Source organism: Hoplias malabaricus, chromosome 16 (assembly GCF_029633855.1).
Source record: "Hoplias malabaricus isolate fHopMal1 chromosome 16, fHopMal1.hap1, whole genome shotgun sequence".
NCBI classification, from domain to species: Eukaryota; Metazoa; Chordata; class Actinopteri; order Characiformes; family Erythrinidae; genus Hoplias; species Hoplias malabaricus.
The window spans coordinates 14,999,990-15,015,638 of NC_089815.1; the positions used below are offsets into that span (position 1 = coordinate 14,999,990).

At 37.9% G+C, this 15,649-nt stretch overlaps 1 protein-coding gene across 2 annotated transcripts; it reads left to right on the top strand.

Moving 5' to 3' along the window:
* The first annotated feature begins 207 nt into the window (after positions 1–207).
* Positions 208–14,085, top strand: atcaya (ATCAY kinesin light chain interacting caytaxin a). Of its 2 annotated transcripts, XM_066647843.1 has the most exons (11): positions 208–320; positions 1,111–1,169; positions 3,268–3,504; positions 4,855–5,022; positions 6,239–6,341; positions 8,624–8,755; positions 8,884–8,970; positions 10,446–10,544; positions 10,634–10,669; positions 11,624–11,683; positions 12,064–14,085. In XM_066647843.1, exons 2-11 carry the CDS (start codon positions 1,133–1,135, stop codon positions 12,098–12,100), a joined length of 996 nt encoding a protein of 331 aa, XP_066503940.1. In that variant the 5' UTR covers positions 208–320; positions 1,111–1,132; the 3' UTR covers positions 12,101–14,085. The 2 variants fall into 2 exon arrangements, with proteins under 2 accessions (XP_066503940.1, XP_066503941.1); XM_066647844.1 differs by lacking the exon at positions 8,884–8,970.
* The last annotated feature ends 1,564 nt before the right edge of the window (positions 14,086–15,649 follow it).

The following is a 15,649-nucleotide window of genomic DNA, read 5'->3' on the forward strand; positions in this document are numbered from 1 at the left end:
GTTTCTGAGCATCTTTACATGCGCCCCGCTTTGCAAGAGACAGAGAGCAGGTGCAGCTCTCTCCTTAAATGGTAATGTGCCACGTCATGTGACGCACCACCAAGCCAACAACACAGCAGCATCACGGAACATGGAGGCAGGGCAGGTTTAGAAAAACACACAGCTTCACAAGCCATCACAAGGCCAGCATTGATTACAAGTGGTGCTCTACATAATAATCAACATTGAAATTATGCCATTTTGGAAATGCTCTGTGTAGAGGATTGCATTTAATTAGGAGAATCACCAAAAACCTTTGTTTTCTTCACCTTAAATAGAAGGTAAGTGACAGAGCTGCTTTTGTTTTGGGATGGTGTTTATAGCTTGTTCTTCTTATTTTTTTTCCATGGATATATCTCTTTCTCTGGTATATTTTTTCTATTACACCTCAATCCACATTCAGCTACACTGTACTGCCACATACAATAGTTGATTACATGATAATAATATAGCATGCTTCCTGCTAGAAATGCTAGAAGAAGTAAGTCATATAAAATACTGACAGATCAGTCTCCTGATGGTTTATTTGCTCTGATACTCTCTATGGTGTTTAATCATTTCTATTCAAATTATGCGCCATGTTCGTGTGTGTGTGTTCATGGGGGGTGAGGTAGAATTTGACACTTCATGCAAGTTAAGAGACACCAACACAAACAAACACACACACACCACTGCCTTATTAATGGGGAAACAATCACAACTCTAATTTCCATATGACTAACTATACTGCCTCTCACACAAGAATCAGTGTCCATGTGGACACAACAGTTGTGTGTTTAAACCTCCTAAAGTAGGATTTGACTGATTTGTTAAAAGGTTGTGTATTGAATTGTGATATAAAATGCCCAGTCATTCAAAGTTTTTTTTTCTGTGCAATAATACATTCTGGAGGAACATCCCAAGTCAGATGCATTAGTGGAGGTGATAGGAACCAAACATTAAATTTGTTTAATGCCTCTTACTACCTAATAGAATGCTACCTAATAAACTTGTGTGTAGCTCATTTTGCTTAGAATAATTTGACAATCAATAGAAATGTGAAACAGAATTTGTCTGTTTGTCTTTGTTTAGGCCATTACCAAAGAAGGGTGATATGGAATCTTCCTGTGCACTTGGTGAAGGTAGAACATGTAAGTAAGCCTACACAGTGTCAACAATCCTTCCATCTTTCAATGCTCTCCTTAAAAGACTGAGTCAGCCATAGTCTCTCTTAATTTGTATGGTCCACACTACATAACCTATAGATGGTAACATAATTACACAACAGGTAGAAAATATTTGAAATTATATGTGCTGAAATGTGATAATGTTTGGTGCAACATAGTGGTTAACACTGCATTTATTAACCTGATTCTTCTTTAACCATTCTTTGGTAGAGCAACTTTTGGGCTTAGGGTCATTGTATTTCACATTACTTTGAAATTCAGCTCAAAGACAGATGTCTTGATATCTTCCTTTAGAATTTGCAGGTATAATTCAGAATCAATTGGTCCATTAATGATGGCAAGCCACTCTGACCCAGACACAGCAAAACAGCTCCAAAACACTGTATTTCACAGATAGGATTAGGTGTTTATCTTTCTCCAAACAAAAAGCTTTGCATTAAAACCATAAGATCTAGTTTGATTCCCCTGATTGTGGCCCCCTGAACATTAACATTATCAAGGCCTTTATTTGGTTAGACATTACCTTGGGTTCCTTTGTGACCTTGCAGGCTATTACACACACCTTGCTCTTCCTCTTTGTTGATCACTCCTGTTGGGGGACATAATTGTTGAATTTCCTTGAATTTTACACAGTCTGTCTGATTGTGGATCGGCAAGGTGCAGATATTTTAGGGATTGTTTTGTAATTTTTTTCCAGCCTGAGCATCAATAACTCTTCTTCTGAGGTACTCAGAAATCTCATTTGTTTGTGACTTACTTCCACAAACATATATGTGAAGGTCAGACATTAAGAAATCCATTTTCTTTAAATAAAAACAATGCCCACTCACACCTGATTGCCATCCTATTGATTGAACCTGACTCTACAACGGTTAGAAAAACTGTCACTGTGGTGGTACCTTTTGACCCTGAACTAGATTAGCAGTTACAGATAATTCATTCATTATCTGTAACCGCTTATCCAATTCAGGGTCGCGGTGGGTCCAGAGCCTACCTGGAATCATTGGGCGCAAGGCGGGAATACACCCTGGAGGGGGCACCCATCCTTCACAGGGCAACACAGACACACACATTCACTCACAGCTACGGACACTTTTGAGTCACCAATCCACCTACTAACGTGTGTTTTTGGACTGTGGGAGGAAACCGGAGCACCCGGAGGAAACCCACACGGACACGGGGAGAACACACCAACTCCTCACAGACAGTCACCCGGAGCGGGAATCGAACCCACAACCTCCAGGTCCCTGGAGCTGTGTGACTGCGACACTACCTGCTGCGCCCTGGTTACAGATAAGCAGTTCCTTATTCTATTATAATTGTACATTTTATAATTGTGGGCAGCATGGTGGCACAGCAGATAGTTTTGTAGTCACACAGCTCCAGGGACCTGGAGGTTGTAGGTTCAAGTCCCGCTCCGGGTGACTGTCTGTGAGAAGTTCTCCCCAAGTCGGTGTGGGTTTCCTGTGGGTGCTTCAGTTCCCTTCCATAATCCAAAAACACACGTTGGTAGGTGGATTGATGACTCAAAAGTGTCCGTAGCTGTGAGTGAGTGAGTGAATTTGTGTGTGTATGTGTCAACCTGTGAAGAACTGGTGCCCACTCCAGGGTGTGTTCCTGCCTTGCGCCCAGTGATTCCAGGTAGGCTCTGGACACACCTTGACCCTGAACTGGTTAAGCGGTTACAGACAACGAATAATTTAATGAATTTTAAAATTGTGTTGATTTCATATACCCAATTACATATCCAGAACTTATGTTCTTTTTAAAACAGTTCTAAAATAAATTATTGCAAATATTCACCTCTCATTCTGGGGAAGATAATGTAATGTACATTTACAAAACACAACTGGACTTAAAAAAATCACTGTTTTACCTTAAAAGGTAAATTTACACTGTTTTTATCTTTAGTGATAATAACGTACCTCTACTGTACATTTTTAGGGAGAGTGTAGATTTACCTTCAAATTACCTTCAAATGTCTTTAACCATTTATCCAATTCAGGGTCGTGGTGGGTCCGGAGCCTAACAATTATGCTTTGTGCTATATTTGTTTGTCTAGCTCCCCCAAACTCGCAATATGCCAGTGCGACAGGTGGGGGCCCTTCACATCGGAAGAGGCGGACACTCATAGCCCCAGACTTAAACCTGTCTCTGGACCAGAGTGAAGGATCCTTACTGTCAGATGATTTCCTTGATACACCTGATGATCTGGACATTAATGTTGATGACATTGAAACGCCTGATGAGACAGACTCCCTGGAGTTTATCACCAATGGCAATGACCTAGAATGGGAGGGTTGGTCCTAACTAAGATTTTTACATCTGCTCTTTTTATTTACAATATTTGGTATCACATTATTTGGATTGTCTGCTTTTAGACACAACATGCAAATAGATTTTTAGGTAAAACTTAACTATTTACCTAACTGATTGATGATATTGGCAATGAATACCTGGGGAGAATGTTGCTCTCTGTAGAGGATGAGTTTATTTCATAGAGAAAATCAAAAACATTTGGTTGTTTTTTTTGTTTATTTTTTTCTTTTGCTTTAATTATCTTGGGATCTCGAGATAATTATGCACTTAAGTTTCGGGATAATTATCTCAAGAGTTTATTTGAGGGAAAAAAATTGAACAATACAGGTGAAACATAAGCGCATTATCGGATTTGACCTGTAGATGGCATCAATACTCCATTTAGGCAGCATTCCACTCACTATTATTTCCCTAAGCCCACTGTCCATTTGTAAGTGTATCCGTGCTTGCAAATATCCTAATGGAAAATGACCGCTATATAGCACTTTATTTTGAAGACAATGTCTTTGTTACACACTTAGTATCTTATGTTTGATGAACCACGAACTTCCATGCCAGCCTTAACCAGAATGCACTCCAGAACGCTAGAAGCTGGGATGAAATGAACGATACTCCCCGAAACAACGTATTACTGCCCTCTAGGGTCACAACATTCTTACCTGCATCCACCCATAGCCATTAAGTTGTTCCATAGCCATTGTCCAAAAAGCTGCAGCTGTTATTTGAAACCATTTTATATATAGCACTATTTATGCTACATAGTGGTCAATTTCAGTTAGAATAGTTCCAAGGATTTTCAACACCTCAGAAAAATGAACAGTGGGCTTAGGGAAATAAAAATGAGTGGAATGCTGCCTGATTGGAGTATGCTGCCTGATTGGTGCCATCTACAGGGCAAATTTGGTAATACGCTTCCCCTGTATTTTTTAATTTTTTCCCCTTCAAATAAATTCTTGAAATAACTATCTCGAGATAATCCCGAAATAATTAATGTAAGGAGAAGTACAAAATAATAATAATAAATACATAAATAAATAAATAAATAAATAAATAAATAAATAAACATACCAACTTTTTTTTATGCATCATAGAAAATAATATAATTTCCCCACATGTCCTTTGGTTTTTTGCCCACATGTCCTTTCGGGGGACTATAGGATCCCTATATTGCAGAGTGTTATTGGTTATCGGTCTCACATCTCTGCCATTAATCTTTATTCAGTTTCTCAGTCCCAACTTGATGCTGTGAAGATATGTGGGTGCGGGATGACTTTCAGCATAGCTGTAAGACTAATATGGCCGTGTATTTAGCTTTCTTACATTCCTCTAGACGATGCACCTGTGGCCTCTGCCAAATCTGGCCCTGCTGATGGGGCTGAAGATGTGTGGGAGGATGGTGATAATGGCCGTCTGTGGAGGACGGTCATCATTGGAGAGCAGGAACATCGCATTGACATGCAGGTCATTCGGCCATATGTACGGATCATATCTCACGGAGGTAAGTTCATTTTATACATATCTATCCATCTTTACACTTATATAGTGCCTTTCTAGACACCCAAGGAGGCTTTACAATCCACACTGCTCAGAATGCTCAGAACACCCAATCCACACACACAGCCAAACGCACACAGCGAACTCTCGACCAGGAATGACCTGCATGAAGGGGATGCAGTCCTCCAGGTGGGATTTCACCCTCCACTAGGATTTCCACTAGGATGCAGTCCTCCACTAGGATTTCATCCAGGACAGAGTGTCAATCCATATCTGGGCACACACATTCACTCACACAAACAGACATTCATTCACCTAAACACCCATTCACTCACACACCAGGACATTTTATTAGAGAAGCCAAATCACCTATTGTCTTTACCACGACGTGTTAATCTTGTATCTAATCTAACTATAATACTTGAAAGAATAAGTTCTAATAAAAATACTTGAAAGACGAAGACGACCTCTTGGAAGATCAGCAGGTTCTTTATTTGGAGAGCAATCACAGAAGGCCTCCTGCAGACTCAATCACAATGACATACTGAAAACCACAGTTTACATACACTTTTTGGGGTGAGATCATCTCGCCCCTTCTATTTTTTTTAAATTAAGTTGCATTCCATAGAACCTCGATTAAAATGGTACCCTTATCTTCTAGGTATGCAGTGTATCATAGGAGCCCAATTAAAAAGGTATCCTTATCTCCTAAGGATGTCTTATCATGCAGTACCAAACAATCTCATGCTACCATTCTCCTTTTTTCAGGCCGGAGTTTTAAACTCAAGTATCCCTTTGACCATTTTAATATTTTTTGCCATAAAACTCATTTGTTTAAAATAATTCTCATGTCTTTATATTATTTGTTTATTACAGTCACATGTTTTTTTATATTATTTGTTTATTACCATCACATGTCTGTATATTCTTATCTCTGGGGAAATGTCCCATGCCTGATCTATGAATAAGTGGATTCATATGTTTTTCATATGCTCACTTTTCCTAATTCTCCATCACTACCCTCCACAGTACCCTGTACTGTGGGAGGAAACTCACGCAGACATGGGGAGAACATGGAAACTCCACCCAGATGGGACTTGAACCCAAGATCCCAGCGCTGAGAGGCAAATGTGTTAAGCCACCGTGCCCCCCACTATAATGTTTTATTCAATGTGCTGCTGAATGTATTTTTTCTCATTCTCTCAATCCATGTCTTGCAGGTTACTATGGTGAGGGACTGAATGCCATAATCGTTTTTTCAGCTTGCTATCTGCCTGACAGCAGTTGCTCGGATTACCATTATATTATGGAAAATCTCTTCCTGTGAGTAAACCTTAAAGGAACACCTTAGCACTTTTTCACCAAAATGAATTCTGTTTTTTGAGCTGTTCCATTCAGGATTCTTGGACCCTTGGTGCTCTCTAGTAAAGTGGCTCACATATCAACCAGTTTTGATGGGAACCAAGGATACTTCATCAGTGGGGCATTGTGGGGTATGATTCCAGCCAATGGCGTAGATTTGCTCTTGACATTGGTGGGGACCTAGGAATCTACCAGTGGCGGATGCTGGTCTTTCAAATAGGGGAAGCTCAATTTCGGCCTACATCATAAAATGTGTCGGTTTATTTATACGTAAATTCTACCCTCCGTTCCAGGGACTTGACTAGTGTCCTCTCAATGGCCAGCAGAGCTAGGCTGCTTAAACGGCCTGGGCCCATGTGAAGTGTGTCCGTCTGTGAGTGCTTTCTGACGGTGGAGGGGTTCAGCAGCACCCGCTGGACAGAAACTGCGATAGAAGTCAGAAAGAGTGATAGAAGTCAGTCTCCAAACACAAGCAGCTACAAAAAATCCACCAGAAATAAAAACTCATTTTGTCACTAGTCGTTTTAACAAAGAAAATGCCACTAAAAGGTTTTAGAAAGTTTCCGGTTCAGCTCAGAACAGAATGAAAATTTAATGCTCCCATGGATCTTTACACCAAACGATTGCTGTCAATCAAAAAGGGATTCAGCCTCAGACAGATCATCATGCAGAAGCTGAGCATCCGGGCCAGCTGAGGCCAGTCCACTGCCCCATAGACCCCCAGAGACGCTGAGCGTCCGATGGGAGGGACAAAGCCCAGCATTTATCCAATGACTTGTCTCGTTTCGCTGCTTCACTATTGAACTCTGAGGATGCTCAGCGTCCACACTGTTTAAAGCACTGTGAAGCTGCAAGAATGATTGAGAGGTAAGCCGCGTCTTTACCAGTGATAGAAGATGATTCTGAACAAAAGTTGAGCGCGTTGTAGTGCATATTTATTCAATGACATGTACACACAACAGTATATATTTGATCACTTATTTTTTTTTACATTTTAGGGGAAGCTGAGCTTCCCTTGCAGTCTTAGAGCAATCGCCTCTGGAATCTACTCCCCACCCCCACTCTCCTTGCCTGTTTTTTTTTTCCTTTGCTGAAACGACAATGTAAGACCACTGACAATTGGCAATTTGTTGTGCAATTAATTTAATTAATAACTACAGAGACTCACGTGACAGCAGGGAAAGGTACAGTCAATCACACTGGCCATATGTGTTACGAGGAGGTAGGACTCGAGTCGAGAATGCGATTTAACCCTTTCTGCAGCTTTAAGGGGATCAAATGATTGGTGGGGACAATTCAATAATCACTGGATATTGGTAGGAACACATCACCTCCGTCCTTGCTAATTCAATGCCCTTGGTTCCAGCATTGCTATGGCTGAATTCTGCAACAGTGCCAGAGCCATAGATAAACAGATATAGTGACACCTACGATTAATTTTCTTAATACTGGATGGAACTGCTAATTTAATGCCTCACATGCTGTAGCATTACATTTGATATGTCCTTCACCACTATAATAATAATAATATGTGATAATAATATGTGAAGCTGGTTACTTATTGTGGTTAAATGTTTTTATGTTAATGTGTTCCATTAGCAAATGTACAGTTAGCATCAGCTACAGCAAGCTAACAGGAAAAATAAACTTTCATTTTTACTCACTTTTTGGGCAGTGATCAGTTAAATACAGCCCTTATTATGCATTAATGACATTTTCAAATTTATTTGTATCTGACTTATTTATTTATTGATTTATTTGTAAAACTGTAAATCAGTTTTATTTTCCAATACAATTTTTTCAGATTTTATAACCATACATATCTATCCTTAAAAAATAGACAACAGACCTGCATGTATTAGGCTTAAAAAAAGGTAGCCCCAAATGAGATATTATATATGGATTGTTTTAATATATACAGTATCAGACTCTGTGTTTAACAAATAGTCCCATGAATATTTTGTTTACGATAAATGCTATGTAGTCTTATGTGGAAAGGGCTGCATGAATAATGACTTTTTTTAATTATTTGTTTAATTCTGTTAGTACTACTATTCTTAGTAGAATATTTACTTAGTATATATATTTATATATACTAATATTTATAAATATTTATATATTTATAGTTCCCAACTTTATACATGCCTTATTTCTACCCATAGTTCCCCCTCTTTTTTCATTCCTTTTATCCTATCTGTCATTCCCTTGACAATGAATTTCCCCCACCCTTATCCTGTGCTCAGGTATGTAGTAAGCAGTTTGGAGATGCTTGTGGCTGAAGATTATCTGATCATCTACATGAATGGTGGAACTCCACGGAGTAAGATGCCAGGTATCAGCTGGCTGAAAAAGTGCTATCAGATGATTGATAGAAGGTAAGGTTACCTACAGAGTATCAGTTTTTACTCACAAGAATATACAAATGAGCAAGTCTTTTTTATTTATTTATTTAAACTTTTTTTGCAGATAAAATTTTAAAAACATCTAAACATTTTGCTTACAGACTTAGGAAGAACTTAAAGTCTTTGATTATTGCACATCCATCCTGGTTTATACGCACAGTCCTGGCTATCTCCAGACCCTTCATTAGGTAAAAGCCATCCCAAAAACTTATCAACATTTCCATTTAAGCATAAATCTTGGTTTTGATTTTTGCAATAATTTCATGGTTTTTTATGTTCATTGAACAGAGATTTCCTATGTTCATTATAATGTTTGTTGATTACCTGAATTCAGTTGAAATTAGGTTTTTAAAGGCACATAATATTTAGACACACAGGTAGTATAATCTCAATATAAAAGCTTGGAATTAAATGGGATGCTCTGGAACTGCTGAATACACAATGACAAGTGTCGAATAAAGTAGTATAAACCTTTCAGCAACTGGGCTGTGGAGCAGTGGAGTTGTGTTCTTTTGTAGACACATACACAGGTAGTATAATCTCAAAATAAAAGCTTGGAATTAAATGGGATGCTGTGGAACAGCTGAATACACAATGACAAGTGTCGAATAAAGTAGTATAAACCTTCCAGCAACTGAACTGTGGAGCAGTGGAGTTGTGTTCTTTTGAGTGATATATCAATATCACCATCTATTAGCTTTGAGATGAGATGGGGTGGGTTGATCTCACTAATGTTCGTGTGGCTGAATGCTATCAACTCTTCTCCGGAAGCTTTTACATCTAGTCTATTGCTTTTTTTTTTTTTTAAAAAGAAATTACAAATGAGTGTCCGTTTATGTTAGTCACATAGTGTAGCTTCGGTTCTATTCTATTCTATTCTATTCTATTCTATTCTATTCTACTCATTTGCTTTCCTATCATCATCTACATCTCCGTTGTTATTTAACTTAATATTCATATAGTAATATTCATAAGTCATATGCTGAAACATGTTTTGCAATGAATATGAAAATGACAAAAATTGGGAACTTAAAAACAGAGAAAAAAAAACCTTATTTCACATCTCTCAAGAGATTTATGATTATTAATTTTGACACATTTCTATTAGCTCATTCATTGTGAAATGTTCTTAATTTATTATAGAGTATTATACTGAATCTGGGGCGACACGGTGGCGCAGCAGGTAGTGTCGCAGTCACACAGCTCCAGGGACCTGGAGGTTGTGGGTTCAATTCCTGCTCCGGGTGACTGTCTGTGAGGAGGTGGTGTGTTCTCCCCGTGTCCGTGTGGGTTTCCTCCGGGTGCTCTGGTTTCCTCCCACAGTCCAAAAACACACGTTGGTAGGTGGATTGGTGACTCAAAAGTGTCCGTAGGTGTGAGTGTGTGTGTGTGTCTGTATTGCCCTGTGAAGGACTGGCGCCCCTTCCAGGGTGTATTCCCGCCTTGCGCCCAATGATTCCAGGTAGGCTCTGGACCCACCGCGACCCTGAATTGGATAAGCGGTTACAGATAATGAATGAATGAATACTGAATCTGAATCAGAAAGCAAAAATATCCCATAAAATAAAAATTCTGATGTTTTATTTTTAGTGTGCATGAATCTATAATTTAAAGTGGAGCTATATACACATGAAGGTTTTTCATCTCTTTGCCTTTATTGCAGTGTGAAATTCATGAACAAAATCCGCTATGTGCACAGCTTAGAAGAACTGGAGCAGATTGTCCCCATGGAGCACATCCACATCCCTGAGTGTGTCATACAGTGAGTAGATTTCATCATTTAAATCTCCAAGCAAATGTATAATAAAAGCAATCTTTCTAATGGTTTATTTTGCTGTTTGTGTATTTCAGGTATGATGAAGAAAGGATCAACGCACGAAAAGAAAGGTAATCATGTATCACCCAACTCAGCCGCAAGCTGAGGTAGATCTGCACAGATCATATATATATACTGGCAATGGCATTGTAGTTTGTGTTGCTGGGTTGTTAAGACTATTAACAAAGGCCTAGAGTTTGGCTAACAAATAATCAACAGGTTTGATCATTTCAAAAAGGTTCAATCTTTTTATTTATTCCTCTACAGCAGAAAAAATCAGTGTTTGTAATAATGTGCTGAACAATTGTACACAATGTTTTAAAACCTCAAAAACCTAAACACACAATAGCATGCCATTATCATATTGGTACCACTAGTGTGTTCAGCATGGTCTACCACACAATTATTATTGGGGACTGAAAAACAGATGGGATTTGTTATGAGACTATGAACCTAAAATGCACCAGTATGGAATGCGTTTCTGGTTAAACAACCAAAATAAATATAGACAAAAGGTAGGATAACATAATAAACTTGCATTTAATTTTTTTTACCAGTATCTATAAAATTAAATTGTTAAGCTGTAAACACTCATTTAGAGTGGTTTGATGTGAAATGTTCTGTTTTAGAAACCTACCAATTTAGCATTCTTCACAATGGTGGTCTTAGGAATCAAGAGATGAAGGCCTCTAAATGCCATAAATAGTTCAAAGTTTCTTTTTTTCATATTGTACAATTAATCAGCTTAACATATAAAAACTCAGAGATGAAGGTTCAGTGGTGGTTTTAAACATAACCAAATAAAATGGTTATGACTGGCTTAAACTAGTTTTTAAAAATCTGGCTTTAAGTTCCTCTGAAATTAATAATTTAATTTGAAATGAATGAGTTAGTTAGCCACCTCAAAAACTGAATTATGCATACATATTGTGTAGGTGTGTTTAATTCTGATTTAATAATTATATTAGACAAATGTGGATTCATACAGCTCATTTAATTTTCTTACAATGTTCATGTGTGATTAGAATAGAACAGACAGAGAGGCAGTGCCAGCCAGAACAACAAGAATGCACCATGACTGACAGGTGAGAAAATATATACTGTAAATATTTAAGAAATAATTTAAAACAATATCAAAGGAATAACTTAAAGGAGCAATACGATTCCTACATTTATGAAAATAATTGTTATTTTGCATTTGTTCATATAACGTACAACTCAGATTTTCACATTTCACAATTCCCATTTGATGAAGTGTCAAACTGCTTTAAAGCCTCTGAATTAATGCTGCAAAGAATATCTCCTCATTGGGGCACTAGATGTCATTATAATTGCTGAAGAAGAATCAGTGAAGATTCTAATTGCTCATTTAGGGCACTGCTTTTATTTTGAATCCCAGGTTTAACATTAAATATGGTATTAATTCAAATAATTACAAATAATTACATGCTTTTTTCATCCTCAGACCAGCAACACTGACAGCAGAAGAACCAGTTCTGTGAAAGTGAAGACATTCTTTTGGGCTTTTCTGTAGAAATCACTCTGTCATGCTGGTCTACGTCATATTCTGTGGCATGCTTTAATGGCAGATAACACACTGGACGCAGATTAGCAGACGTGTGACTTTTACTGGTAAGAAGAGAGGAAAAAATAGCTAATTCTTACATGGTTTGTCAGAAAAACACCATCAGGTCGCACCAAGACCAGTAATTCTGTATTCAGTAACAAGATATATGAGCTATACAGACCCTCTGTGCTGCAACCCCCAGTAACTTCCCCCCTGCTTTATGGTCCTCCACTGCAGAAATATATTTGCAAGTAAAAGCATTTTACTTTTAGGAAATTTATATAAAAATATTTAATTAGAATTTTATTGTAAGAAAATTATAACTTACTCTTGTATGCTTTTAAATACAGGGTTTCTCAAAATTATGGAAACAGAAATGTAAGGAAACACCCATATAAAAACAGTGACCCAATTTTAGAGATAAACTATGGGGGAAGGAGAAACGATGGCCCATAAGTTGTTTAAAGTTGGACTACAATTATACATATGGGTGTTTTTGATTTTTCTTTTTCTTAAAAGCACCCAGTGGGTTTTTTTATTTATTTCATTCATTCTTTCATTATCTGTAACCGCTTATCCAATTCAGGGTCGCAGTGGGTCCAGAGCCTACCTGGAATCATTGGGCGCAAGGCAGGAATACACCCTGGAGGAGGCGCCAGTCCTTCACAGGGCAACACAGACACATACACACACACACATACTCACACCTACAGACACTTTTGAGTCACCAATCCACCTACTAATGTGTGTTTTTGAACTGTGGGAGGAAACCGGAGTACCCGGAGGAAACCCACGCGGACATGGGGAGAACACACCAACTCCTCACAGACAGTCACCCGGAGCGGGAATCGAACCCACAACCTCCAGGCCCCTGGAGCTGTGTGACTGCGACACTACCTGCTGTGCCACCGTGCTGCCCTTGTTATTTATTTATTTTATTTTATTTTATTTTTTAATGTGTGTCATTTATTGAAATTATTATTGTCAGATAACATTGTGTTACATTGTGCTGACTTTTAAAATTAAAATATATTAACATATCATGCAAAATATCTGTTTATTTTCTGAATGTAACAGACAGAAATTAAAATAACAAAACACTAAAAAGCTTCCTTTTGCACAAACCAATAATACTTGATTTTTTCCCCAGTATGTTTGCTAAGAAAAAGTAGTTGTGCAATAAAATGTGAATAAATATTTGCTCTGTATAAGTTGTGTACTTAATTTAAAAATATAATTGTATCAGAAATAACCTAGGTAACATGTTCACAGACCAGTTGGATATTCTTAAAATATTTTATTGCCAGCTACTAATGAGAAATATTACATAACACCTACAATTATGATGTTTTTCACTTGCCAACATAACATTTTTGCAGTGTGTTACTGACTTGTGCTGTCTTTAAGGACTGGGTGATGCCATTCACCTATAAAAACACAAAGAGTGTGCCTACACAGGAACGATGCTTCAAAGTAATGCATGCAAAAGTTTGGACCATTAAGTCATCTTTTACATCTGCGTGTACATGCACCCAGCTGGAATGTATGATTAATCAGTTTTGTTGGTTCTTCATTACAGGTTTTACATGTATAGATCTGGAAACCCTTTTTCTGTTTCTGGATGCTTTCTTTCTTTTTTTTTTTTTCTGCATCATGGTCAGTTATTTGATTTTTATCATTTTCACAGAAGTGCCAGTCAGTTTTTGCTGGAAAATATGACTTGGCATACGGACATATGATGGGAATTTTATGCTGCCTTATGTTCTGAATGCCAGAGTTCCCATATTAAACACGTTGTTATCTTTATGCTATCTTGTTGTTTTATGTTGCTCTTTCAAAAGTGATAGATTGTCAATCTTATTTTTTTGCAAATAGTATAAAATTTTATATCATGTAACTCACTTCTTCACATCGTGATAAAGCTGCATACCATAGAAGAATAAATAAGTTCAAAATGTATCTGCAAAATTTTGGATTTCTTTACAGTGATAGCCATAGGAAATGGGTTTGCAAATGCAAATAGCAATTTATTTTTACTACCCAAAATAATAGAAAACATAGATATGTAAACTAAAAAAAAAAAATCTTTCGAAACTAGAACTCTTTATACTGCATTTCGAAAATATATTTTTGGTCAAATTTTATCTCAGGTGTCATAAACCAACAATTCAGACTTCAGGTTAAATGCTTACATATTTAGTATAACAATCTTTCATTAATTCATTATCTGTAACCGCTTATCCAGTTCAGGGTCGCGGTGGGTCCTGAGCCTACCCGGAATCATTGAGCGCAAGGCAGGAATACACCCTTGAGGGGGCGCCAGTCCTTCACAGGGCAACACAGGCACACACATTCACTGAGACACTCACACCTACAGATACTTTTGATTCGCCAATCCACCTACCAACGTGTGTTTTTGGACTGTGGGAGGAAACTCCACACAGACAGTCACTCGGAGAGGGACTTGAACCCACAACCTCCAGGTCCCTGCAGATGCGTGACTGCAACACTACCTGCTGCACCACAAAATCTCTAATCTTACTGATATTCTTAAGATGGTAAAAGATGAAAGGGAAATATTCTGTATTTTTACCCTTTGGGCTCTTCCTACAGTTGCAGAATGTAATTCATTTTTACAGAACAACTGAAAGTAGAGGGTGGGGTGGTGTTCCTACCCTCCTCCAAAAGTTACAGAGTGCAGTTTTTGCAGTGCTGAGGCCACTCTGTTCTCCCTATTACAGGCCAGTGAATCATCACAGTGATACTGAAGCTGTAATTTTAAGGTAAAAATATTACGTAGTGTTCTATTAAATGTAAATGCATTTTCCGTATCAGGCCCACTTATGATATGTTTTACTGTTAATGACCCAAAAATGCTTATAATACAATATTCAATGACTGTTTTTAATCATTTCTTATGCCTTTGAGTTGAACAGTTTTGCCTGATACTGTACATACGTAAACGTACTCTGCTATCATTTAATTTTGTGTCTCATTCAAACGCCAACCCAGATCCTTATAACATCAGTATGATGTTAAACTGCTTTAGTTTCAATAGGTAGATATATGTAAATACAGTATTTATTCTGATATTGAAAAAACAATTAATACATAATTAGATGTTCTTGCCACTTAATTTCCATGTATGGACTGGAGAGTAAAACTTAAACTGTTTACATACTACATCAAAATGTTTTATTAAAAAAAGTTGACAAGGGGGAATAGATCCTTGTGGGGCTGCCATGGGATAGCAACCCATTGCAGCCGCAGCCATGGTGTGATCACCCATATGGATGCAACCAATAAAGGCTACGATGAAACATATAGATTAATTACCTCTTGAGTCTGCGAGAGCAGGGGTGGAAGATGACTCACAGGAGGATTACAAGGCTACGAACAATGGAACAATTTGACTATGTGAAAGGAGATAAACATGGTGGCAACTGGAGTGGTAGGAGAAGTAAAAAGGTTACAGGTTTGTGTG